The sequence below is a fragment of the Arachis ipaensis genome, chromosome B1 (assembly GCF_059453495.1).
Source record: "Arachis ipaensis isolate K30076 ecotype BB chromosome B1, ASM5945349v1, whole genome shotgun sequence".
Taxonomy (NCBI): Eukaryota; Viridiplantae; Streptophyta; class Magnoliopsida; order Fabales; family Fabaceae; genus Arachis; species Arachis ipaensis.
The window spans coordinates 114204478-114230446 of NC_142436.1; the positions used below are offsets into that span (position 1 = coordinate 114204478).

The window sequence follows — 25969 nt, forward strand, 5'->3', positions numbered from 1 at the left end:
ACTGGAGCTTTCTTTGAAAGCTTGGCTGGCTAGTGAGCCATGTCTAATTCCTGGACTGAAGCTTTAGACTAACATGGCAAGATTCCTGGAATTCATATTAAAAATTTTGGAATCCTTATTTTTTCTTTTAAATTTTCGAAAAATATAAATAAAAATCCAAAAAAAAAATTAGAAAATCATAAAAATCAAAAATATTTTCTGTTTCTTGTTTGAGTCTTGAGTCATGTTATAAGTTTGGTGTCAATTGCATATGCATCTTGCATTTTTCAAAAATTTCATGCATTCATAGTGTTCTTCATGATCTTCAAGTTGTTCTTGGTAAGTCTTCTTGTTTGATCTTGATGATTTTTTGTTTTGTGTCTTTTCATGTTTATCATATGCATTCTTGAATTCTTAGTGTCTAAGCATTAAAGAATTCTAAGTTTGGTGTCTTGCATGTTTTCTTTGCATTAAAAATTTTTCAAAAATATGTTCTTGATGTTCATCATGATCTTCATAGTGTTCTTGGTGTTCCTCTTGACATTCATAGCATTCTTGCATGCATTCATTGTTTTGATCTAAAAATTTCATGCATTGCATAATTTTCATGTTTTCATAAAAATTTCAAAATCAAAAAAATATCTTTCCCTTTTTCTCTCATCAAATTCGAAAATTGAGTTGACTTTTTCAAAAATTTTTAAAATCAAGTTGTTTCTTATGAGTCAAATCAAATTTTCAAATTTGAAAATCTTATCTTTTTCAAAATCTTTTTCAAAAATCAAATCTTTTTCAAAATTCTTAGTTATTTTTGAAAATTCCAAAAATATTTTTCAAAAATCTTTTTCTCATTTTAAATCATAATTTTCGAAAATAACTTAAACAATTAATGTTTTGGTTCAAAAATTTGAAGTTTGTTACTTGCTTGTTAAGAAAAATTCAAACTTTAAGTTCTACAATCATATCTTGTGATTCCTTGTGAATCAAGTCATTAATTGTGATTTTAAAAATCAAATCTTTTTCAAAAAACTAATTTCTATCATATCTTTTCAAAAATATCTTCTTATCTTATCTTTTTCAAAAATATCTTTTCAAAATATCTTTTCTAACTTCCTAAATTCTTATCTTTTCAAAAATTTGTTTCAACTAACTAACTAACTTTTTGTTTGTTTCTTAACTTTTTCAAAACTACCTAACTAACTCTCTCTCTCTCTAATTTTCGAAAATATCTCCCCTCTTTTCAAAAATTTCTTTTTTAATTAACTAATTATTTTTATTTTTTATTTTTGATTTCAAAAATTTTTCGAAAAAAATACTAACAAATTTTCAAAAACCAATTTTCAAAAATCACTAACTCCTTTTTCAAAATAATTTTCGAAAATTATCCCTCCCCCATCTCATTCTATTTATTCATTCATATCTTAACATCTCATTTCACCTCTTTCCATCCTCACAGTTGTGTTTCTTCCATTATATTACATTCTTTGTCTCCCCCTCTTCTTCCACTCACACAGGGATCCCTATACTGTGGTATAAAGGATCTCTATTATTATCATTATTTTTCTGGCCATTCTTCCTTGTCATATGAGCAGGAGCAAGGATAAGAACATTCTTGTGGAAGCAGATCCAGAACCTGAAAGGACTCTGAAGAAAAAATTAAGAGAGCTAAAATACAACAATCCAGAGATAACCTTTCAGAAATTTTCGAACAGGCAGAGGAGATGGCAGCCGAAAATAATAATAATGTAAGGAAGATGCTTGGTGACTTTACTGCACCTAATTCTAATTTACATGGAAGAAGCATCTCCATTCCTGCCATTGGAGCAAACAACTTTGAGCTTAAACCTCAATTAGTTTCTCTAATGCAGCAGAACTGCAAGTTTCATGGACTTCCATCTGAAGATCCTTTTCAGTTCTTAACTGAATTCTTGCAGATATGTGATACTGTTAAGACTAATGGAGTAGATCCTGAAGTCTACAGGCTCATGCTTTTCCCTTTTGCTGTAAGAGACAGAGCTAGATTATGGTTGGATTCTCAACCTAAAGACAGCCTGAACTCTTGGGATAAGCTGGTCACGGCTTTCTTAGCCAAGTACTTTCCTCCTCAAAAGCTGAGCAAGCTTAGAGCTGATGTTCAAACCTTCAGACAGAAAGAAGGTGAATCCCTCTATGAAGCTTGGGAAAGATACAAACAGTTGACCAAAAAGTATCCTTCTGACATGCTTTCAAAATGGACCATCCTGGATATATTCTATGATGGTCTGTCTGAGCTATCAAAGATGTCACTGGACACTTCTGTAGGTGGATCCATTCACCTAAAGAAAACGCCTGCAGAAGCTCAAGAACTCATTGACATGGTTGCTAATAACCAGTTCATGTACACTTCTGAAAGGAATCCTGTGAGTAATGGGACGCCTATGAAGAAGGGAGTTCTTGAGGTTGATACTCTGAATGCCATATTGGCTCAGAACAAAATATTGACTCAGCAAGTCAATATGATTTCTCAGAGTTTGCATGGAATGCAAGCTGCATCCAATAGTACTCAAGAGGCACCTTCTGAAGAAGAAGCCTATGATCCTGAGAACCCTGCAATAGCAGAGGTAAATTACTTAGGTGAACCTTATGGAAACACCTATAACTCAACATGGAGAAATCATCCAAATTTCTCATGGAAGGATCAAAAGCCTCAACAAGGCTTTAATAATGGTGGAAGAAACAGGTTTAGCAATAGCAAACCTTTTCCATCATCAACTCAGCAACAGACAGAGAACTCTGAACAAAATGCTTCTAATTTAGCAAATCTAGTCTCTGATCTATCTAAGGCCACTGTAAGTTTCATGAATGAAACAAGGTCTTCCATTAGAAATCTGGAAGCACAAGTGGGCCAGCTGAGTAAAAGGATCACTGAAATCCCTCCTAGTACTCTCCCAAGCAATACAGAAGAGAATCCAAAAGGAGAGTGCAAGGCCATTGACATAAGCGCCATGGCCGAACCTATGAGGGGAGGAGAGGACGTGAATCCCAAGGAGGAAGACCTCCTGGGACGTCCAGTGATCGATAAGGAGCTTCCCTCTGGGGAACCAAGGGACTCTGAGGCTCATCTAGAGACCATAGAGCTTCCATTGAACCTCCTTATGCCCTTCATGAGCTCTGATGAGTATTCCTCTTCTGAAGAGAATGAGGATGTCACTGAAGAGCAAACTGCCAAGTTTCTTGGTGCAATCATGAAGCTGAATGCCAAATTATTTGGCATTAATACTTGGGAAGTTGAACCTCCCTTGTTCATCAATGAACTAAGTGATCTGGATCAACTGACATTGCCTCAGAAGAGACAGGATCCTGGAAAGTTCATATTACCTTGTACCATGGGCACTGTGATCTTTAAAGCTCTGTGTGACCTTGGTTCAGGAGTAAACCTCATGCCCTTCTCTGTGATAGAGAAACTGGGAATCTATGGGGTGCAAGCTGCTAAAATCTCACTAGAGATGGCAGACAGCTCAAGAAGACAGGCTTATGGACAAGTAGAAGATGTATTAGTAAAGGTTGAGGGCCTTTACATACCTACTGATTTCATAGTCCTGGATACTGGAAAGGAAGAGGATGAATCCATCATCCTAGGAAGACCTTTCCTGGCCACAGCAAGAGCTGTGATTGATGCTGACAGAGGTGAAATAGTCCTTCAATGGAATGAGAACTCCCTTGTATTCAAAACTCAAGGATCTCCCTCTGCAACCATGGAGAGGAAGCATGAAAAGCTTCTCTCAAAGCAGAGTCAACCAGAGCCCCCACAGTCAAACTCTAAGTTTGGTGTTGGGAGGCCACAACCAAACTCTAAGTTTGGTGTTGAACTCCCATATCCAAACTCTAAGTTTGGTGTTGGAGAGTTTCAACAAAGCTCTGCACATCTGTGAGGCTCCATGAGAGCCCACTGTCAAGCTATTGACATTAAAGAAGCGCTTGTTGGGAGGCAACCCAATGTTTATCTAATTCTTATTTTTATTGTTTTCTTAGGTTCATGATCATGTGGAGTCACAAAATAAATAGAAAAATTGAAAACGGAATCAAAAACAGCAGAAGAAAAATCACACCCTGGAGGAGCATCTGTCTGGCGTTCAGCGCCAGAACAGAGCATGGTTCTGGCGCTGAACGCCCAAAATGGGTAGCTTCTAGGCGCTGAACGCCAGAACAGGCATGGTTCTGGCGTTCAACGCCAGAAATGGCACACAAATGGGCATTGAACGCCCAAATTGGCCACCAACCTGGCGCTGAACGCCCAGAGTTGGATACAAAGGCATTTTTACATGCCTAATGGGTGCAGGGATGTAAATCCTTGAACACCTAAGGATCTGTGGACCCCACAGGATCCACTTAGGATCTGTGGACCCCACAGGATCCACTCAGGATCTGTGGACCCCACAGGATCCCCACCTACCTCCACTCACTTCTTCTCACCACTCTCTTTCACACAACCCCATAAACACTCTTCCCTAAAAGCCCTTCACCAATCACCTCAATCTCTCTTCCCCATCACCTCTTCACCACTCACATCCACCCACTCTTCCCATTAAACCTACCTCATAAACTCCACCTACCTTCAAAATTCAAAACCAATTTCCCACCCGAACCCACCCATATGGCCGAACCAATACCCCCCTTCCCTTCCCTATATAAAGACCTCCATTCTTCACCAAATTCACACAACACAACCCCTCTATACCCTCCTTGGCCGAAACCACATCTCCCTCTCCCTCTCCATATTTCTTCTTCTTCTTCTTCTATTCTTTTGTTTATTGCTCGAGGGCGAGCAATATTCTAAGTTTGGTGTGGTAAAAGCATAGCTTTTTTGTTTTTCCATTACCATTGATGGCACCCAAGACCGGAGAATCCTCTAGAAGAGGGAAAGGGAAGGCAAAAGCTTCCACATCCGAGTCATGGGAGATGGAAAGGTTCATCTCCAAAGCCCATCAAGACCACTTCTATGATGTTGTGGCCAAGAAGAAGGTGATCCCTGAGGTCCCTTTCAAACTCAAAAGAAATGAGTATCCGGAAATCCGACATGAAATTCAAAGAAGAGGTTGGGAAGTTCTAACAAATCCCATCCAACAAGTCGGCATCCTAATGGTTCAAGAGTTCTATGCCAATGCATGGATCACCAAGAACCATGATCAAAGTAAGAACCCGGATCCAAAGAACTATGTTACAATGGTTCGGGGGAAATACTTAGATTTTAGTCCGGAAAATGTGAGGTTGGCGTTCAACTTGCCATACATGGAAGAGAACGCACGCCCCTACACAAGGAGAGTCAACTTTGATCAAAGGTTGGACCAAGTCCTTATGGACATATGTGTAGAAGGAGCTCAATGGAAGATTGACTCCAAAGGCAAGCCGGTTCAACTAAGAAGATTGGACCTCAAGCCTATAGCTAGAGGATGGTTGGAGTTTATTCAATGCTCAATCATTCCCACTAGCAACCGGTCTGAAGTTACTATAGACCGGGCCATCATGATCCATAGCATCATGATTGGAGAAGAGGTGGAAGTTCATGAGATTATACCTCAAGAACTCTACAAGGTGGCTGACAAGTCCTCCACTATGGCAAGGTTGGCCTTCCCTCACCTCATTTGCCATCTATGTTACTCAGCTGGAGCTTTCATAGAAGGAGATATCCTCATCCAAGAGGACAAGCTCATCACTAAGAAGAAGATGGAGCAAGCAAGAGAGCCCAGTCATGGAGCTCAAGAGGCGCAGGAAGCTCATCACCATGAGATCCCGGAGATGCCTCAAATGCACTTTCCTCCACAAAACTATTGGGAGCAAATCAACACCTCCCTAGAAGAATTGAACTCCCATATGGGACAACTAAGGGTGGAACATCAAAAGCACTCCATCATGCTTCAGGAAATAAGAGAAGATCAAAAAGCAATGAGGGAGGAGCAACAAAGACAAGGAAGAGACATAGAAGAGCTCAAGGACATCATAGGTTCCTCAAGAAGGAAACGCCACCATCACTAAGGTGGATTCATTCCTTGTTCTTCTTTCTTCTGTTTTTCGTTTTCTATGTTATGTGCTTATCTATGTTTGTGTCTTCATTACATGATCATTAGTAGTTAGTAACTTTGTCTTAAAGTATGAATGTCCTATGAATCCATCACCTCTCTTAAATGAAAAAATGTTTTAATTCAAAAGAATAAGAAGTACATGAGTTTCGAATTTATCCTTGAACTTAGCTTAATTATATTGATGTGGTGACAATGCTTCTTGTTTTCTGAATGTATGCTTGAACAGTGCATATATCTTTTGAAGTTGTTGTTTAAGAATGTTAAATATGTTGGCTCTTGAAAGAATGATGACTAGGAGACATGTTATTTGATAATCTGAAAAATCATAAAAATGATTCTTGAAGCAAGAAAAAGCAGCAAAGAACAAAGCTTGCAGAAAAAAAAAAAAAGAAAAAAAATAGGCGAAAAAAAAATTAGAAAGAAAAAGAAAAAGCAAGCAAAAAAAAGCCAATAACCCTTAAAACCAAAAGGCAAGGGCAAATAAAAAGGATCCCAAGGCTTTGAGCATCAGTGGATAGGAGGGCCTAAAGGAATAAAATCCTGGTCTAAGCGGCTAAACCAAGTTGTCCCTAACCATGTGCTTGTGGCGTGTAGGTGTCAAGTGAAAACTTGAGACTGAGCGGTTAAAGTCAAGGTCCAAAGCAAAAAAAAAAGAGTGTGCTTAAGAACCCTGGACACCTCTAATTGGGGACTTTAGCAAAGCTGAGTCACAATCTGAAAAGGTTCACCCAATTATGTGTCTGTGGCATTTATGTATCCGGTGGTAATACTGGAAAACAAAGTGCTTAGGGCCACGGCCAAGACTCATAAAGAAGCTGTGTTCAAGAATCATCATACTGAACTAGGAGAGTCAATAACACTATTCGAACTCTGAGTTCCTATAGATGCCAATCATTCTGAACCTCAATGGATAAAGTGAGATGCCAAAACTATTCAAGAGGCAAAAAGCTATAAGTCCCGCTCATATGATTGAAGCTATGTTTCATTGATAGTTTGGAATTTATAGTATATTCTCTTCTTTTTATCCTATTTGATTTTCAGTTACTTGGGGACAAGCAACAATTTAAGTTTGGTGTTGTGATGAGCGGATAATTTATACGCTTTTTGACATTGTTTTTAGTATGTTTTTAGTAGGATCTAGTTACTTTTAGGGATGTTTTCATTAGTTTTTATGTTAAATTCACATTTCTGGACTTTACTATGAGTTTGTGTGTTTTTCTGTGATTTCAGGTATTTTCTGACTGAAATTGAGGGACTTGAGCAAAAATCAGATTCAGAGGTTGAAAAAGGACTGCTGATGCTGTTGGATTCTGACCTCCCTGCACTCAAAGTGGATTTTCTGGAGCTACAGAACTCGAAATGGCGCGCTTCCAATTGCGTTGGAAAGTAGACATCCAGGGCTTTCCAGAAATATATAATAGTCCATACTTTGGCCAAGAATTGACGACGTAAACTGGCGTTCAACGCCAGCCTTCTGCCCAAATCTGGCGTCCAGCGCCAGAAAAGGATCCAAAACCAGAGTTGAACGCCCAAACTGGCACAGAAACTGGCGTTCAACTCCACAAATGACCTCTGCATGTGCAACACTTAGGCTCAGCCCAAACACACACCAAGTGGGCCCCGAAAGTGGATTTATTCATCAATTGCTTACTCATGTAAACCCTAGTGACTAGTTTATTATAAATAGGACCTTTTACTAGTCTTTTTGACCATCTTTGGATCTTTGGATTACCTTATGATCCTTTGATCACGTTTTAGGGGGCTGGCCATCTCGGCCATGCCTGGACCTTCACTTATGTATTTTTAACGGTAGAGTTTCTACACTCCATAGATTAAGGTGTGGAGCTCTGCTGTTCCTCAAAGATTAATGCAAAGTACTACTGTTTTCTATTCAATTATTCTTATTTCTCTTCTAAGATATCCATTCGCACCCAAGAACGTGATGAAGGTGATGATTATGTGTGACGCTCATCATCCTTCTCCCTTATGAACGCGTGCCTGACAAACACTTCTGTTCTACATGAATTAAGCTAGAATGAGTATCTCTTAGATCTCCTAACCAGAATCTTCGTGGCGTAAGCTAGAATGATGGCGGCATTCAAGAGAATCTGGAAGGTCTAAACCTTGTCTGTGGTATTCCGAGTAGGATTCAATGATTGAATGACTGTGACGAGCTCCTAACTCGCGATTGCAGGGCGTTAGTGACAGACGCAAAAGGATAGTAAATCCTATTCCGGCATGATCGAGAACCGACAGATGAATAGCCGTGCCGTGACAGGGTGCGTGAGCATATTATTCACTGAGAGGATAAGATGAAGCCATTGACAAGGGTGATGCCTCCAGACGATTAGCCGTGCCGTGAAAGGGCATTGGATCATTTTCCCGTGAGATGACCGAAAGTAGCCATTGACAGTGGTGATGTATCACATAAAGCCAGCCATGGAAAGGAATGAGACTGATTGGATGAAGATAGCAGGAAAGCAGAGGTTCAGAGGAACGAAAAGCATCTCCATTCGCTTATCTGAAATTCCTGCCAATGAATCTACATAAGTATCTCTATCCCTTTTATTGTTTATTTTAATCTAATAAAGTATCATGTTTAAATCCGCCTGACTAAGATTTACAAGATGACCATAGCTTGCTTCATACCAACAATCTCCGTGGGATTCGACCCTTACTCACGTAAGGTATTACTTGGACGACCCAGTGCACTTGCTGGTTAGTTGTATCGAAGTTGTGACAATTATGAATTAAGATCAAAGCACCAAGCTTTGGAGCCATTACCAGGGATTGTTCGAGCCTGGACATCACAATTTCGTGCACCAACACCCGTCGCACACATCAAACTCATACACTGCAAAAGTGCATTCAAAGGAATCTCAATGGTCTTTATGGTTTTCTTTGGTTCTAAGATAGAGGGTTCTTGAGTGGGCTTTAAGCACTCAAGGGGTGTGCTCTCACTGGCATTCTCAGGATCCTTCTGGTCTGTGATTGCCTTAAGTCCCTCAGTAGCATGCTCCTGAGGTTCAGCCTCCTCGGTACTAATGAGGGCCAGGCACTCTTCTCTTGGATTCACTTCTATGGCTCTGAGAAGAGTGTTAGGGTGTTTCTACAGCTTCTGAGGAAGGTTCCTCTGAATGACTGCATTGTACTCCTTAGTAAGAGCTACTATCTATACTTCCCTCCAATACTTCTTATGAATCAAAATATCCTTCATGAACTTAGCATAAGAATGTATCTGTTCAAGAGCTTCTACAAAAGGGATCTTGATCTCTAATGTTCTGAGATAATCTGCAAAGCGGGCAAACTATTTATCCCTCTCCTCTTGACAGAGTCTCTGAGGAAATGGCATCTTAGCTTTGTATTCATCAACCTTGGTCGATGAAGGCCGAATGCCATGTGAATTGGGAGGGGGTTTACTGGCTTGCTTAGGAGGGTTGTTATCAATGAACGACTGACCTCCCTTGCATGGGCATTCAACGCCCATGTTGCTGTCCTCTTAGGTGTTTGGACGCCCAATCTCTCTCCTTTCTTGGCATTCAACGCCAGGAGCACTACCTTTCTGGTTGTCCTCTATGGGCTTTTCATTTTTATTATACTGAGGTTAGGTGTTAAAAGTTTTTCCACTCCTCAGTTGGATAGCCTGGCATTCATCTGTTATCTACCTAGACAATAGTTGCCTTGTTTGACTAAACTGGGCTTCTATATTTCTGTTAGAAGCCTAACTTTCTCATAGAGCCTTTTGCAGTTCCAGCAATTGCTGGGCAAGGGTGTGCAGTTGCTGAGTCAATGGGCCATCCTGCTCTAGAGGGTTAGGCTTAGCAACTACTGCCTTAATCTCTCCTTTTATAGAGGTCTCAAAAGATGAGTATAGATGTTGATTAGTGCCAACTGTCTCAATAAGCTCTTTGAGCCTCTCTTATGGTCTTTCTCATGTGTATGGAACCACTAACAGAGTGGTCCAAGGCCATTCTAGCCATGTCTGAAAGACCATAGTAGAAGATGTCTAGCTGTACACATTCTGAAAATATTTCAGTGGGATATTTTCTTAACATCCTCTTACACCTTTCCCAAGCATCATAAAGAGATTCACTATCTCCTTGTTTGAATTCTTGGATGTCCAGTCTCAGCTGCGTCATCTTTCTAGGGGGAAAGTAATGATTTAAAAACTTGTCCACTAACTGTTTCCAAGATTTTAAATTATCTTTAGGTTAGTTATCTAACCACCTTTTTGCTTGATCTTTTAAAGAAAAAGAGAAGAGCAATAACCTGTAGACCTCTTGGTCTACTCCCTCACTGTGTACTGTGTCAGTAATTCTTAAAAAATCTGCAACGAATTCTGTAGGTTCTTCCTGAGGAAGCCCAGAATACTGGTACTTCTGCTGCAACAGAGTAATAAGTTGAGGGTTTAATTCAAAGCTACTAGCTCTGATTTGAGGTATGCTGATACTTCTTCTATAGAAGTCAGCAATGGAACTTGTATAAGATTCCAAAGTTCTCTTGAACTCTTCATTCCCACTTGGGTTCATGATTAAGAAATGTAGAAGATAGAAGGAAGAAGAAAATAAAAATAAAAATAAATAAAATAAGTAGAAGAAACATTACCTTGAAAAGAGAATATGGAAGTAAATAAGAGAAGATAGACAAAGAAATCACAAGAAAGCTTTCTGTGCCAATTGGCAAGAAGCTCCAAGTGAGATGTGAATAAGAAAGGAAAGAAGATAAAGAATTGTAGGCAAAGAGTTGAAAGATGTAGAGTTGATTGAATAGAGATGAGAAGAGAAGAGGTATAAATAGAAAAAGTAAACAACAGTTAAAATATTTTTTATTTTTATTTTATTAATTTAGTTAATTAATTTTCAAAAATATGGTTAATAATTTAAAAAGATTTTTATTTTAATTGTTAAATTCTGGAAAAATAGAAGAGAGAAAAGAGAGAGAAGTTTTCGAAAATTTGGAAGAGAAAAGAGTTAGTTAGGTAGTTTTGAAAAAGAAAGAGAAAAGAAGATATTATTTTCGAAAATTAAGGAAGAGAAGAGTTAGTTAGGTGGTTTTGAAAAAGATGAGAGAGAAGATAAGATATTAATTAAGAAAAGATAAAAAATAAAAATAATAAAAGATAAGACAAGAAAAGATTTAAAATTAAAATTTGAAATTAGAAAAAGATAAGATAGAAATTTAAAAGATTTGAAAAAAAGATTGAATTTTAGAATTGGAAGTTGGAAAAGAAAAGGTAAGAAACTAAAAAGATAAGATTTTGAAAAAGATTTGATTTTAAAATTTAAAATTTGAAAAAGATAAGATTTTTAAAAAAGATATGATTTCTTTATTTTTAAAAATTTTGATTTTTGAAAACTTGACAACTAAGATATGATAAGATAAAATTTTAAATTTAAAATCTGAATTTTTAAGCTAATTTTCGAAAATTATAGTCAAAATTAGTTAGAAAATATATTTTTTTATTTTTGAATTTTATAATGAAAGAGAAAAACACAAAAAAGACACAAGATTTAAAATTTTTAGATCTAGTACCCACTACTAGAAAACTAGTTATTACAGACGGATATTTTCGACGGATTTTATCCCACTGAAATACAGACAGAATTTCAGAGGGATTTTTTTGTCGGAAAACAAAAAAAATATATTAGCATAAATTACAAACGGAAAAGAGAATCCGTCTATAATTCTGTCAGAAAAATTAATTTTTTCCGTAAAAAATAGTTACAGACGGATTTTCCGTCTATAATTTAAATTATTCTATCGAAAGAGGTGAAAATAAGGGTATGAAAATCACGTTCTCCTCGACGGCGTCTTCATTTTACAAAACACCCCATCCTTCATCGACGCCGCTTCTCACCGATTCGCTCCTAATCTTTCATCATCGGCGCCTTTCGCCCCTTCACCGCCATTCACGAAGCTCCATCACACCCCTTCCCCAATCTCTCTCTTTCAGTATCAATGCCGATGAATTTCGCTACCTTCTCCACGTTGTTTTCTGTCGCTGCTCGCTAAAGCTCGTCAGCGTCGTCGCCGCCGCTTTTACCTCTTCTTCTCGTCGCCGTAGGTTTCGTCGTTCCTTCATATTACATTGATTTTCTTGCAATTGTATCTGTTCTGTTCTCAAAACAAATTTAGGATTTTATTACAATGACAGATATGGCAAGCTTTCTATGAACGAACTCCCTTCATTCTTCTCTTCTTTGTTTCTTCCCTATGACTGTGTAACCCTTTCTAGTCTCTGCCATTTTTTTTCTATTGAATTGAAATTTTGGATTGAACTAACCTGTGTATTAATCCTTGGTTTATATATTCCAGTGATTTGGTTGTAGCTTCTCCTGTGGAGGATTACTTTTTATACATTGATGATCTGAAAAATCCTGATAAAGTTAGAATTTTGTTCAAATTACTTTTCTACTTTATCTCCAAAGAAAGAAACTCTTTTGACTCGATTCCTTTCCTCGTCATTGTTAATAGTAGGAAGAAGTTGAGAAAATTACACAACCATATTTAGATGCTCTTGGTGAAGACTATTCTGTTTGTTGCCAAGGTAATGAATGAATCACAGTTAGTGTTAGCCTACTGGTTATTGAAATTATGCAGTTTTATTTGTAATTATACCTGAATCCTTTTAAATTTTACTGTAGGAACTGCTTTTTTTCCTTTGCAAAGCTGCATGAACCATTCCTGTAGTTCTAATGCCAAAGCCTTCAAGAGAGACGAGGTACGTTTCGAACTGAGTCAATCGGTACCTGGTTTAATTTGATTCTGCAAAGATATGACTATCTTTGTAGTCCTAATCTTTTTGTATACAGGATAGGGATGGCCAAGCAACCATAATCGCAGTAAGGCCGATTCGAAAAGGAAAAGAGGTTGGTTTGTGAAAAATGTTTTATATCTGTAGTGTAAATACCGCTGGATCAGCTTTAGAGCATATTAAGAGGACTCATGAGGCTGTAAATGAGAAAAAGTCCAAACATATTTCTGCAGCAGTGTCACTAATCAGGTATCTAGTGAATTGATTGTGAGAAACTGAGAATAACTGTCAGTAATGCCCATGCTTTTTGAAAATGTGCTTCATTCAGTCGTAATCCGCTCTTAAACTAATACTTTTATGATCAACTGATGCAATATCAATCACTTGTGTATAGTAATGCTTCTAATAGCAATGAGCAACATGGCATGGAGATCAATTCTGCTCGTGTTGCAACAGAGGAAGACGTGGCAAAGAACAGCAAGGATCTCTTTGAGCAGTTTGATGGTAAGTGTATGGTTTCATTGTATAGCAAAATTGGTTGCAAAAAAGCAGCAAAATTATTTTATTATTGGTATTCTGACGTGTGTGTCCATTAGCAATCTGGTTTCAGAACTCTACTCTTTACCATTTTAGCATGTTTCATACCTCCCACCATATTCAACTTGTTCCTGCCACATTGTTTCATTATGCATATAATTAGTATGTTTTATCACTAGTTAATATATATATATATATATATATATATATATATATTCCAAACTACCATTGTTTCATTATGCATATAACTAGTATTTTTTATCACTAATTAATCTCTTTGACAGTTTTAATTACCAATTCATATGTAAACTAATCTTGACTCTAACAACAGCAAGTGAGAAATCTAGAGAAGGGTCTTCCACAATACAAAGCAGCACCTTTGTTTGATAAGCTTGTGTTTGATAAGGTATGCTTTAAACTTAATCAATACTTTGCTAGCAAGATAGAAAACTCATGAAAGATTGAATTAAAAAGCTAATGCATTATTGGTTTGAATAATTGGTAGACAAAACAAGCATTAGGTGGACGAGTTCAAATCTTGTTATCAGGAGCTGCCCTTTGCCTAGACATGTTGAGGAGTTTATGAGGGTCACTAGTGGATCTACATTATCACACGGATATGCTATTCACTAGTTTGATTTGATAATAGTTTTATTTTTTCTAAAAGAATCCAAGATTGTATAAAAAAGAATGTGATTTTGATCTTACAATACTGGATTCATGTTATATTTGGAGTTTTCTTAAATCATAAACTCTTTACAGGAAAAGATACTAATGCTACTGATATGGGAAAGAAGGGTAGTTGGTTTTCTGCAATAACGAGGGTTTTCTTGTTGCGACTACATTTGAGTTGAGTTGAATGGTATGTTCTTGACAGGTTCTATAAAGAAATGATGGAGTCGCTTTTTGGATATAATGCTACTCAAGAAAAATCTAAACCCGGAATGAAGAAAGAATCTCATGAACAAACTCCTCAATATATTCAGATACCATGTAGTAGTGCTTTGTGTTTGTTGAAGAGAAGGTTATATATATAGATATTAGATTAGATAGGAACAATGAAAAGGTACATGCTTTTACAATAAAAATAAGTTATTGGTACTTGAACAAAGTATGTCAGGAATTGCATATTAAATAATAGGATAATAATAATTTCTATTAAGAAATATATAGTAGTGGAACATTGAAACGTGTTGGCAGGCTAGCAAATTAAGGGGTCCAAATTAGTAGAAAGAGAAATAAACATTTAAAGTTTGGAGGGCAGTGAAACTATACTCATGCAAAATTTAATTTAAAATGTGTACCCGATGGCTTCTATGATTCATGTGCCATAATTATAAGGCACTTATTTCTTTTCTAGATACACCAGAAAAATACAGTGTATCCCTCTTTCGTACCTTCATTTTCTGTTATCTTTTGTACAAAAGGAAGCCTAAAGGTTAAGAGAATGTGTTGACCCATCAATATCTTTCGGATGAGTCTAATTTATAAGAAATAATTTTGTTTTCAAATTGGAGTATATACTGATGACATGCTGAACATCCCAGGCTTTTTTGGATGGAGAACGAGCTACAAGATATTTGACAAGTGAAAGCAGGAATTAAGTTTGTTTATTGTTACTACTACTACTACTACTACTTCCTTGTAGTTTAATGGATATGGTAATTTAATCTAATATTCAGGACATGTCTTGTAGCTTATTTCTCCTCATTAAACCAAATTTTGTTGCTTTATTCTAATTATTTGAATGTGTTCTTGTTTGACAGTTGACTGAACAAAAATTGACAAGAAAGGAAGGTATAAGCTTTTCTTGTTTGAGGTTACTTGCTAAGATTAAGCCTCGCTATCTTTCACTTGAAATTTCTGAAGGTTTTGATAAATTTTACCACCAATAGAAGCAGGAGGCTAATCTGATTCAATCTGCTCTTATTGTCAATTATCTCTGTTTCCATCTCAATGTGTTCCTGTCCTAAATAACATTGTTCATCTTTTGTTGTTTAGGAAGCTTGCAGACAAGATTGCAGCTTCTGGTTACTATGTGGTTGTTCCGGACTTCTTTTATGGTGAACCCTATGATCCTTAGAATACTAATAGACCTTTAGGAATGTGGCTAAAAGATCATGGAACGGTTAGTTCTTTTTAATGATTCAACATTATTTCTTTGTTCATAATGATTCAACATTATTTCCCCATGATCCAAACCACAAGCTGCAAATCCACCATATTCTCTCTCATCCTCTCCTCTTTCTCCAATGAAACCTCTCAGTTCCTGCTGTGATTCGATCCTCTGCTGATTGGAAGAACACTAGGAAGAACAAGAAGTGCAGAAGGAGGAACACTGAAAAAAGCAGCATAACATGTCACCATAAACATGCTTCTTCTTCTTCTTCTTCTTCTTCTTCTTCTTCTTCTTCTTCTTCTTCTTCTTCTTCTTCTTAGGATGTATGGTGTGGCCCTGGAATTGGATTCGCATCAGATCATGCTTCTGCTTCTGTGGATTGTGTGGTGGCAAGGAAGAATACTTCTTCAAGAAGGAACCTTGATGCTGTTGAGAGAGCAACACATAGGGAAGAGGTATTCTTCTTTCTCCATCATCATCTTCTACTTCAATTCTTACTGTTTTCTTTTTTTTATTTAATTGATTCATTTATGTTGTTTTCTCTTCAGACATTGCATTTTCATGTTCATATAATTGTTGTGAATTGAGGCCTCTTCTCTTCCTCAACTCAATGATAGTTCTTGATTGCTTAATTGATCAAAGACTTGTATAAAGTATCCAGTCACTGAATTGAATCTGAGAAATCTATGGAAGAATTCCAAATTATTGCAGGTAGATACTTGAAATTTAATCAAAAGTAACTGCAGTGGTAACAATTCCTTTTTGGTTCTTTTTTCTAATAACTGCAGTGTAGATCGGATATAGTAAAGTAGACATCCTCTACTCAGAAAGTGGGAAGCAGCGAATAATTTTGATGGACCAAGAATCTCAAGAAGCAAGTATATTGCCATCATCACTAAGAAGTTCAAGAAAGAATGAAGCTATCCATAAATTAGGATATTGAATCTTGATGAGTACACTAGTAGTTATTTGTCATCTAATGTATTTAGATTGTATTATTGTATGAAAATAATTGCTTCTTATTATAAAGAAAGCGTTTTGTACTCACTGGTGTGCTTTTCTATTTATACCATCAATAAAAATTTGTATTTATTAAATTTATATTTATTTTGTATGAAAATAAGTTTATTTTGTAATTAGAAAAATAAAAAAAATTCCATTTTACTTTATTGACAGATTTACAGACGGATTTTCTGTCTGTAATTAATGTGTAAGATGATTTTCCAAAGTTCAAATTACAAACGAAAAATCTGTCAGAAAATCTGTCAGTAATTACAGACGAAAAATCCGTCAAAAAATTCGTCTGTAATTACAGACGAAAAATCCGTCGGAAAGTTCGTCGCCTTTGGGAAATTGATAGAAATTTACAGAGGAAAAATCCGTCGGTATCTGGTAAAAATTCGTCTGTAATTTTCCGACGGAAAAAAATCCGTCGGTAAATAATTTCCGACGGGGCTTTTACAGAGGAACAAAATCCGTCGGTAATTTCGTCGGTAACCAAAAATCCGTCTGTAATAAAGACTAAATCCGTCTGTAAATCTGTTTGTATTAATCCATTTTCTAGTTGTGACCCTTGCTTTTTCGAAAATTTGGAGGGAAACACCAAGGGACATCAAACTTAAAAATTTTAAGATCTAAACACATGCAAGACTTAAGAACACCTTGAAGACTCACAAGAACACAAAGAACAAAAATTTAAAGACCCAAAGAACTCAAGAACACAAAAAGACACTAAACTTAAAATTTTTTTTAGAAAACAAATAAGAAAATTTATGTTTTGGTTTTCTAAAAAAAATTAAAAGAAAAACACAAGAATTAACCAAAGAAAAGTTATTTTTAAAAAGTTTTTAGAAAGAAAGACTCAAAGAACACGAAATTTTACCAAAAACATAAGCACAACGCTCTAACCAATTGAACTACAAAATTAAAAATATTTTTAAAAATCTTTTTATGATTTTCGAAAATTTGAAGAAGAGTAAAGTAAAAATAAAAGACTCAAAGACTCATAAAAATAAAAAAAAAACACAACAAGAACAAAAATAAAAGACTCAAAATAAGAACAAAGATCAAACAAAGAAAAGAAAAATATTTTTGAAAAAGTTTTTGAAATTTTTGAAAATTATGAAGAAGAAAACAAAAATTAAAAGACTCAATTAAAATAATGTAAAATAAACTTACCTGATCTAAGGAACAAAACAATCCGGTAGTTTGTCCAAATTCAACAATCCCCGTCAACGGTGCCAAAAACTTGGTGCGCGTGTACCAAAACCCACACTATTTCGTACGATAGCAGCAGTACCAGCAAGTGCACTTGGTCATCCAAGTAATACCTGAGCGAGGCAGGGTCGATCCCATGAGGATTGTGGCTTGAAGCAAGCTTGTGGTTGTCTTTCAGGTCTTAGTCAGGAGGAATTAGAAAGTTTTATGTTGAATGTGTAAAGCATATGTTTTCAGGGATAGGAATAGATGATAGGATTAGATTGAGAGTCGGCATTGCTTTGTCTTTCTGAAGTAACTCTGGTACTATCAGCTTCTTTGCTTGTGAATGATCTTCTTCTATGGCAGGATGTAAGTGATCAAAGCCACGCCAATGGTCGTTGATCTCCTCTGCTACAGAATGAACGCCAGGGCCCTTGGTATTCAATCCAATGGAGGATGAAACGCATAGCAATCCATTCTCTTGGCGATCCTACTCAAAACTCCACAGACAAGGTAGAATCTTTCGGATCAGAGAACGTTGCTTCTTGGAACTGGCCTATACCACGGAGACCTTAATCTCCCCGGAGATCGGCTGAACTGATGTCTCGAGAAGTCCCCAACAAAATCGTGGATTAACCGTCTGAGAGATATAAATCCATAGCTGTTGGTTCGTGCTTTCCGGCGAAGTATTCACACAAACCCAAGTAGACGCGGGTGTTTGTCAGGCACGTTCGTCTTAATGTGATGAACAAGCCAATTTGTCAAATCGTCCTACTCATCACGATGAAGATCGGGATATACATTTTAGAGATAGATCAGACACGGATTAAAGAAAGAGAAATAGTACTTTAATTAATTCATAGTACTCAGCAGGGCTCCTCTCCTCAACCTAGGAGGTTTAGAAACTCATACTGAAAGTAAAATACAAAGATAAAAATGTGTATGGAGCTCTCCTGAATCAGAAAGTGATGAAAAGTGGTCCAAAAAAGACTCTGAATTACATAGAATTAATCCCTTAAATATTAAACAGATGACTAGTAAGGGTAAAACAGTCTATTTAGTGCTAAAATCTACTTCTGAGGCCCACTTGGTGAGTGTTTGGGCTGAGCTTTAATGAGATTCACGTGCTATGAGGTACCTTGGGTGTGGAATGCCATCTAGGGGGTCCTCTCTGGGCCTTTGGATGCTGGGCTCCGCTCTTTGGGCGCTGGACACCTGGATGGGGCAGGAAGTTGGCATTGGACGCCAGTTTTAGGCCTTTAAATCCGAAGCAATGTATCAACTATTATATATTGCTGGGAAGCTCTGGAAGTCAGCTTTCCATAATCGTTAAGAGCGCTCCATTTGGACTTTTGTAGCTCCAGAAAAGCTCTTCCAAATGCAAGCAGGTCAAATCTGGATAGCATCTGCAATGCTTCCTCTGTCTCTGAATCAGATTTCTGCTCCAGCTCCTCAATTTCAGCCAGAAATTAACTAAAATTGCCCAAAAACATAAAAACTCATAGTAGAATCCAAAAATGTAAATTTAACACTAAAACCTATAAAAACTCAGTAAAAACTAAATAAAACTACTAAAAACTATATATATGAAAATGATGTCAGAAAGCGTATAAAATATCCACTCATCACTCCCGATGTTGGAGGTAACAAAATAGGATTATCTCTTGATAACTATTGTATTATATTAATAACTAGGATAGAAAGCTTTGATTCTTAATCCTTGCCATGAGTGCCTCTTTTTAGTGATTGTTATCTTTAGTTGTTTTCTTTATTTTCTTGTCATTTAGATTATAGTCTTCTTATATGCAAACCACCCCTTGGAACCTCATAACGATAATATGTATACCTCACTGAAATTCCTAGGGAGAATGACCCGGGGGCAACACTCTCGGTTATTTTTATTGGGTTGAACTTGTGACAACCAAATTTAAACTTTGATTGAAGGTTATTTGTCGGTTTGGGACTATACTTGCAATGAAGCGATTTTTTTTATTGAGAAGAAATTCTAGACTGACGGTAACCTTCCATCAGTCGCATACACGATACAGTGCATGCAACGTGGGCATTCTTCACTGCTTGAGAGTCTCGCGTACGCGGGTATTGCATGCATATACGGAAGCTCAAATTTTTACCCATGTGTACGCGAGATTTTAACATGCGACGTGAGCATTCCATTCAGGTTGGAATACTCGTGTATGCGAACCAGGTGCCGCATAAGTGGAAGACCTAAATTTCAACTTTATGCGTACACCCAGCAAGGGTTTGCGTACGCGAAACCCTTATTTTGCTGAAAAATGGTTTTCTCACCTTTTCAAGGATTCTCTAACTTTCTAAACTTCTTTAACTACCATTTAAGATTTCTATCTAATAATTAGGAGCAAAGACTATTAGAGTTGAGTTAGTAAATTAAATTGATGAATTTCTGTTATAAGTTTAGAAGACGGTGACTAGGCTTGGGAAGTTCTTTGGATGGAAAAGCTTGAGTGTTTGGGTGGAGTATTGAGGTCATAATGAATTGAGAAACATGAATGATTATGGTTAGTGAGATGAGTATAAGCAGACTTGTGCTATGAGCAGTAATCTCCAAGATTGAGTGTGTGATTGTGATATGCATTATTCTCCATCGTAGGGATTGTGACAGTCTCGATGTGGGGCTGTGGCAGTCTCCCGCTCACATGACATGCATTGATTTGGTAAGTCGCTATGCGCCTCGAGCAAGGGCTGTGGCACTCTCCTGCTTGTCGAGGAAGCAGTGTCGGTGTAGGGACCGAGGCAGTCTCCCACCTACATTGAGATGTGAGGAATGAGGCAGTCTCCTACTCACATAACCTTTTTGCCACCAAAGTGAACTCGGGCACTATAACCCGAAAAAGTGTACCGGGCACTATAACTCACGGGGCGCAAGATAAAGTGCTGGGCACTAGAAAGAGTGAGCAGGACACTATAATCCTGGTCGTGGCAGAAAGGCAACATCCCGAAGATGTGTTGGGTTGGCATTTTGAACCGACAAGTGATATCACGAGCCAATAGGACAGGCATTCATCATGTGCATTTGCTAAGTGTTTTGATTGCTTTGCTTATTTGCATCTCTTGTCTAAATGTATAACATGCTTACTTGCTTCCTAATTTACTTGTTGTATATGTATATTACCTGTGATTTACTTGCTTGCATTATCTGTGTTTGTCTGGTGCTGAGAAGGTTAGATAGGCGGTAGCGATGGGATTGCACGGAGGGTAGGTTGGTGAAGGCTATGGGACAGCAGAGTTCTAGTGATAGTTAGAAATTCCTTAAGTTAGATTACCCTGGTTATGGTTTACTTTATTTATATTTCTATAAGCTTGAATATATCTATATTTGATGTGAAATTCTAAGATTGCCTTTGGCGTCCTGCAACCTTATATCTTACATATTGGACATTGTTACCATACTGAGAACCTCCAGTTTTCATACCATATGTTGTTATTTTTTTTTAGATGCAGGTCGCAACCCGCCACGGTGAGTTTCGCGGACATGGTGACAAAGTGGAGGATGGTTTCTCCTTTGTTTTATTCTACTTTATTTTTGTTGTAGTTATTCTCTCACCTTTTGTATTTATATAACTTTGTTGCCTTAGAGGCATTTGTTTTAACCTTTAAGAGATAGGAAATAAGCTTTTTACAAACTCTGTTATATTTAGTTTGACTAGTCGGCCTAAACTCCGCAAATTGTGACTGGTCCTCTTTTTGTATATCATACTTATATATATCTTATTTACTTTAATTACTACCTTGTGTATTCTGGAGCTATCTACAAGGTTTTATATATACTATGTCTTGTTCTGTTCGTGCTTATGCACTTAGTTATCGTGTGGGAATGTTTTGTGTTTGTAATTCTGCTTTATGCGACTTTAAGCTTTTATTCCTTCATCGAGCTTTTCGTATTACTACTTCTTTTTATATACATATAGTATGGTATAAGCCTTAGAAATGTCGTAACATTTTATTATCTTTTGCTTTACAACTAAAGAAAAAGTTTAGGGTAATAGGGTGTTACAGTTTAGTGGAGGTTCTTTCTCACCGTTTATCTTCTTCACATTACGTAATCCATTCTTAGCTTGCCACCAATCATCATGTTTAGCAAGGCGGAGGCATTGAGCATAGCCGTAGCATTCAATAGTGTTGTGGAAGAAACATGGACATCCAAAAATTTTGGAAGAATATATCAAAGAAAGTAGAATCGTGTTTCACGTAATCTACATTTAAAAAAGGTCTGAGTTTGGAACGGGTGGATTGTTGGATACAGACAGGATTAAAAAGTTTAGCCCGAGATACAAAAAAAGATGATGAAATTGAATTTTAAAAATTATTTAATACCCATGTCAAAAGAAAATTATTCAATAGTCATGCTTAATCTATCAATTAGTTAATGAAAAAATTAATAAATAAATTGAATGAATGAGATATTTAAAGAAAATATGACATTTATTTCTAAAACTAAACTCAGGGCAATTTAAATCAAAAGCTCATGAAAATAAAAATAGAAACGGTTTTGGGTTATATCGTTGTAAAAAAGATTATTATTATTATTATTATTATTATTATTATTATTATTATTATTATTATTATTATTATTAAAAATGCTTGTATATCATTATTTTAAAAGTGTAAATAATATAATTTTTAAAATATAAAATTATAAATTGGCCTTTTTTATTTTTTAAGTAAAAAAATAAACCATAGATCTTAGAGATCTTTAGGATATTTTTTCAACTAAAAAAATTTCTAATAAAGAAATGGTGATGGTAAAAAAGTAGAGAAAGACGAGAATTTTAAAGATGAGTAGATCAAAGATATATTACTTAAGTTTAATTTAATTTTTTGAAAAAAATATCTGGTTAATTTAATTTATGCAATATTAAAATTTGCCTAAAAAAATATTTTAACAAGATGGGTTTACATTGGACGATTAATTTTGAAGCAAATCGATTTGATCGAATAAAATTTGTTTATATATTTATCAATTAAACTAAATTTAAATTTTGAAATCGAAGTGGTAATAATAAAATAAAATGAGATGTTCAACCAAAGCTAAATCGAATATAATAAAAAAAATTATTTACATATGAAAAATTTTCTTAAAAAAGTATTTTATTTATTGTTTTGAGAATTAATATCAATTTTTTTCAATTTAAGAATCAAGCAATTTAATTATTTTATGAATGAGTTATTTCAGTGGTAAATACTAACTTACTTTTGATATTAAAATTTTTTAAATAATTTTTATTGTTAGGGATAAGTATTGTTTTGGTCCCTAACGTTGAGGGTAAGAATCAAAACCATCCTCAATGTAATTTTTTATTTAGAGTCATCCTTAATGTTTTATTTCGTATTAAAATCGTCCTTTTTAATAAATTTTTTTTATCTTATTACAAAAATACCCCTATTCTAATAAATAAAAAATAAGTAAAATTAAAAAAAAAAAGAAGAAGAGAACGCCAGGGGAGGGGAGAAAGGAAAAGGAAAAGGGAAAAGGGGGGGAGGAAAAGGGAAAGGGAGAGTGGGAAGGGCGGAGGGAGGACGGCGTCGGCGGCGAAACTTGAAGTCGCCATCACCATTAGGAAACCCAAAAGAAAGAAAGAAAGAAGAAATGAGAGAGGGGCTGCGACAGGGGGAGAAGAGAAGAGGGAAAGGAGATGCTGGCGCTGCTAGGGCTCGCCGCCGCCGTCGCGTCGTCATCGGGCCTTGGATGGAGACCAGGCTGCTGAGCCGTCACCGCCGATTCGCCCACGAGCTGCCGTCGGGGAAGCAGAACAGCGAAGAGAGGAGATGCGCGAGTGGGTTTGTGATAAACCATTATTTTATGGTTTATATTGTGCTAAATTGAGTGATTTTTCATCCATTATTCTCACGCTTATTCATAGAAATCGCATGTTTTATGTTTTCCTTCCTGATTTTGTGCTATGATTGAAAATATGCTTCTTTGACCTTAATTTTATTAATATTAATTCTCCCTTTATACCATTCGATGCCTTGATATGTTTGTTAAGTATTTTCAGAGATTACAGGGCAGGAATGACTTGGAGGATGAAAAGGAAGCATGCAAAAGTGGAAGGAATACAAGAAGTTGAAGAAATTGATAACCTGTCCAGCCTGACCTCTACGCACTAAAACGGTCATAACTTGAGCTACAGAGATCCAAATGATGCGGTTCTAGTTGCGTTGGAAAGCTAACGTCTGGAGCTTCGATTTGATATATAATTTTCCATAGTGGCCGTAGATCTAGGCGATGCGAACGCGTGCTCCACGCGGACACGTCGCAGTGACGAAAATCAGCGTGGCAGATTTCGCCCCCAGCAATTTCTGGGCTGTTTCTGGCCCAATTTTCAGCCCAGAAAACACAGATTAGAGGCTATAAAGTGAGAGAATCCATTCATTCATCAATCAATAACTGATAATTCACAATTATTAGGATTTAAATGTAGTTTTAGAGAGAGAGAGAGGCTCTCTCCTCTCTCTTAGGATTTAGGATTTAGATTTTTAAAATTAGGATTCCTCTAAGTTTATGGTTATTTCTTAATTTCAGGTTCAATGATCCTTTAATTTATTTTCTACTTTTATTTATTCCAATTCTTTCACTTGTTAATGTTCCTAAATTGGCTTATGAACTTTTTCATGTTAGGTTTGAATATTCTATTTAATATTAATTGAGGTATTTCAGATTAATGATTGTTTTATTCTGTTTATGAATGCTTTTAATTTAATTTAAGATATTTTCCCTTTTGGCTTTGGTTAAGGAATTTATAACCCTTGAGTTATCAAACTCAGCTGTTGATTGAAATCGGAATTCTTTACTGGTTAATTTGTACTCCAATAACTCTAGTCCTTCCATAGGAGTTGACTAGGACCTGAGGATCAAATTAATTTGTCCACTTGACTTTCCTTTGTTTAGAAAGGGTTAATTAAAAGTGGGAGCAGAATCCAATTCTCTTCACACCTGATAAGGATAACTAGGATAGGACTTCAATTTCTTATACCTTGCCAAGAGATTTTTATAATTATTAATTTATTTTTCTTGTCATTTAAATTAATTATTCCTTATTTGAAAAAAACCCAAAAACATATCTTCTTACATAACCAATAATAAATCATACCTCCCTGCAATTCCTTGAGAAGACGACCCGAGGTTTGAATACTTCAGTTATAAATTTTATTGGGTTTTGTTACTTATGACAACCAAACTTTTGTATGAAAGGATGATTGCTTGGTTTAGCAACTATACTTGCAACGAGAATTTATTGTGAATTCTAAACCATCAATCTTCAATTCATCAAAATGGCGCCGTTGCCGGGAAATTGCAAATGTGTGCCTTATTATTGGTTATTGTAAATATTTACTTTTAAATTGATTTTTTCGAAAAAAAATCAAAAATTCATATTTTTATTTTAAAAGTTTTTATCTTATCTTATCTTAGTTTTAAATTTCAAAATTCAAATCTTTTTCAAAAATCATATCTTTTTCAAAATCTTATCTTATCTTATTTTAAAAATCAAATTTCAAATTTCAATATTTAAATTCCAAAATTCAAAATTCAAATTTCAAAATTTAAATTTAAAATTTTAAAAATCAAACCTTTTCAAAATTTAAATCTTTTTCAAACCTCTATCTTATATTGTTGACTTTTTAAAAAATTCAAATTTCAAAATTTAAAATTCAAATTTCAAATTTCAAATTTCAAATTTCAAAATTCAATTTTCAAAATTTAAAATTCAAATTTTAAATTTCAAATTTCAAAATTTAAAATTTAAAATTTAATTTTCAAATTCAAAAATTTAAATTTCAAAACCTTTTAAATTAAAAACTTATCTTCTCTTACCTAAGTTATCTTATCTTTTCTAATCTTAAAATCAAATATTTTTCAAACCTTTTCTCTTATTTATTTTATTTTATTTTCCTTTGCTTGTTTATTTATTTTTGTTTTTAATTTTTATTAGTTACTATGAGTTCTCACCCCGTCGCTTTGAGTTTGGTTCTAATGTTGTTGAAAGGAATGGAAGCTATAATAGGAACATGCATCAAGGTCAAAACAATCAAAGATGGAAGGAGCCACGAGGATCTGATCAACCTTTTCGGCAACAAAACTTTCCAAGATACCATGGACAACAACCATTCTGTGATGCATACCAAGACAATAGTTATGGTGGACCTTTTCGTGACAAACCACATCCACCAAATTACTATGGTCAAGAGCCATTCCAGGGAGCGTACCAAGATGATGAATATGGTGGACCCCCTTGTAGTTACCAACAAGCCCCGCCATATGCTTATGAACCACCTCCCCAACATACC

The 25969-nt window shown here is 35.9% G+C and overlaps 1 protein-coding gene and 1 non-coding gene across 2 annotated transcripts; one reads left to right on the forward strand and one right to left on the reverse strand.

Moving 5' to 3' along the window:
* Positions 1-2093: 2093 nt before the first annotated feature.
* LOC148577999 (small nucleolar RNA R71) lies at positions 2094-2201 on the reverse strand. Its single transcript, XR_015904086.1, has one exon. It is a non-coding gene; the product is annotated as a small nucleolar RNA R71 (small nucleolar RNA).
* A 9617-nt stretch (positions 2202-11818) lies between these two features.
* Positions 11819-15409, forward strand: LOC107632271 (uncharacterized). The gene is made up of 10 exons (XM_088502935.1): positions 11819-12099; positions 12351-12420; positions 12513-12582; positions 12680-12756; positions 12848-12908; positions 12957-13038; positions 13184-13293; positions 14089-14131; positions 14204-14350; positions 15328-15409. Exons 1-10 carry the CDS (start codon positions 11819-11821, stop codon positions 15407-15409), a joined length of 1023 nt encoding a protein of 340 aa, XP_088359061.1.
* The last annotated feature ends 10560 nt before the right edge of the window (positions 15410-25969 follow it).

Coding starts and splice junctions, on each gene's coding strand:
- LOC107632271 (XM_088502935.1), top strand. CDS start 11,819: ATGAAAATCACGTTCTCCTCGACGGCGTCTTCATTTTACAAAACACCC. Junction 12,421..12,512: donor ATCTGAAAAATCCTGATAAA/GTTAGAATTTTG, acceptor TGTTAATAGTAG/GAAGAAGTTGAGAAAATTAC. Junction 14,132..14,203: donor ATGGGAAAGAAGGGTAGTTG/GTTTTCTGCAAT, acceptor TGTTCTTGACAG/GTTCTATAAAGAAATGATGG.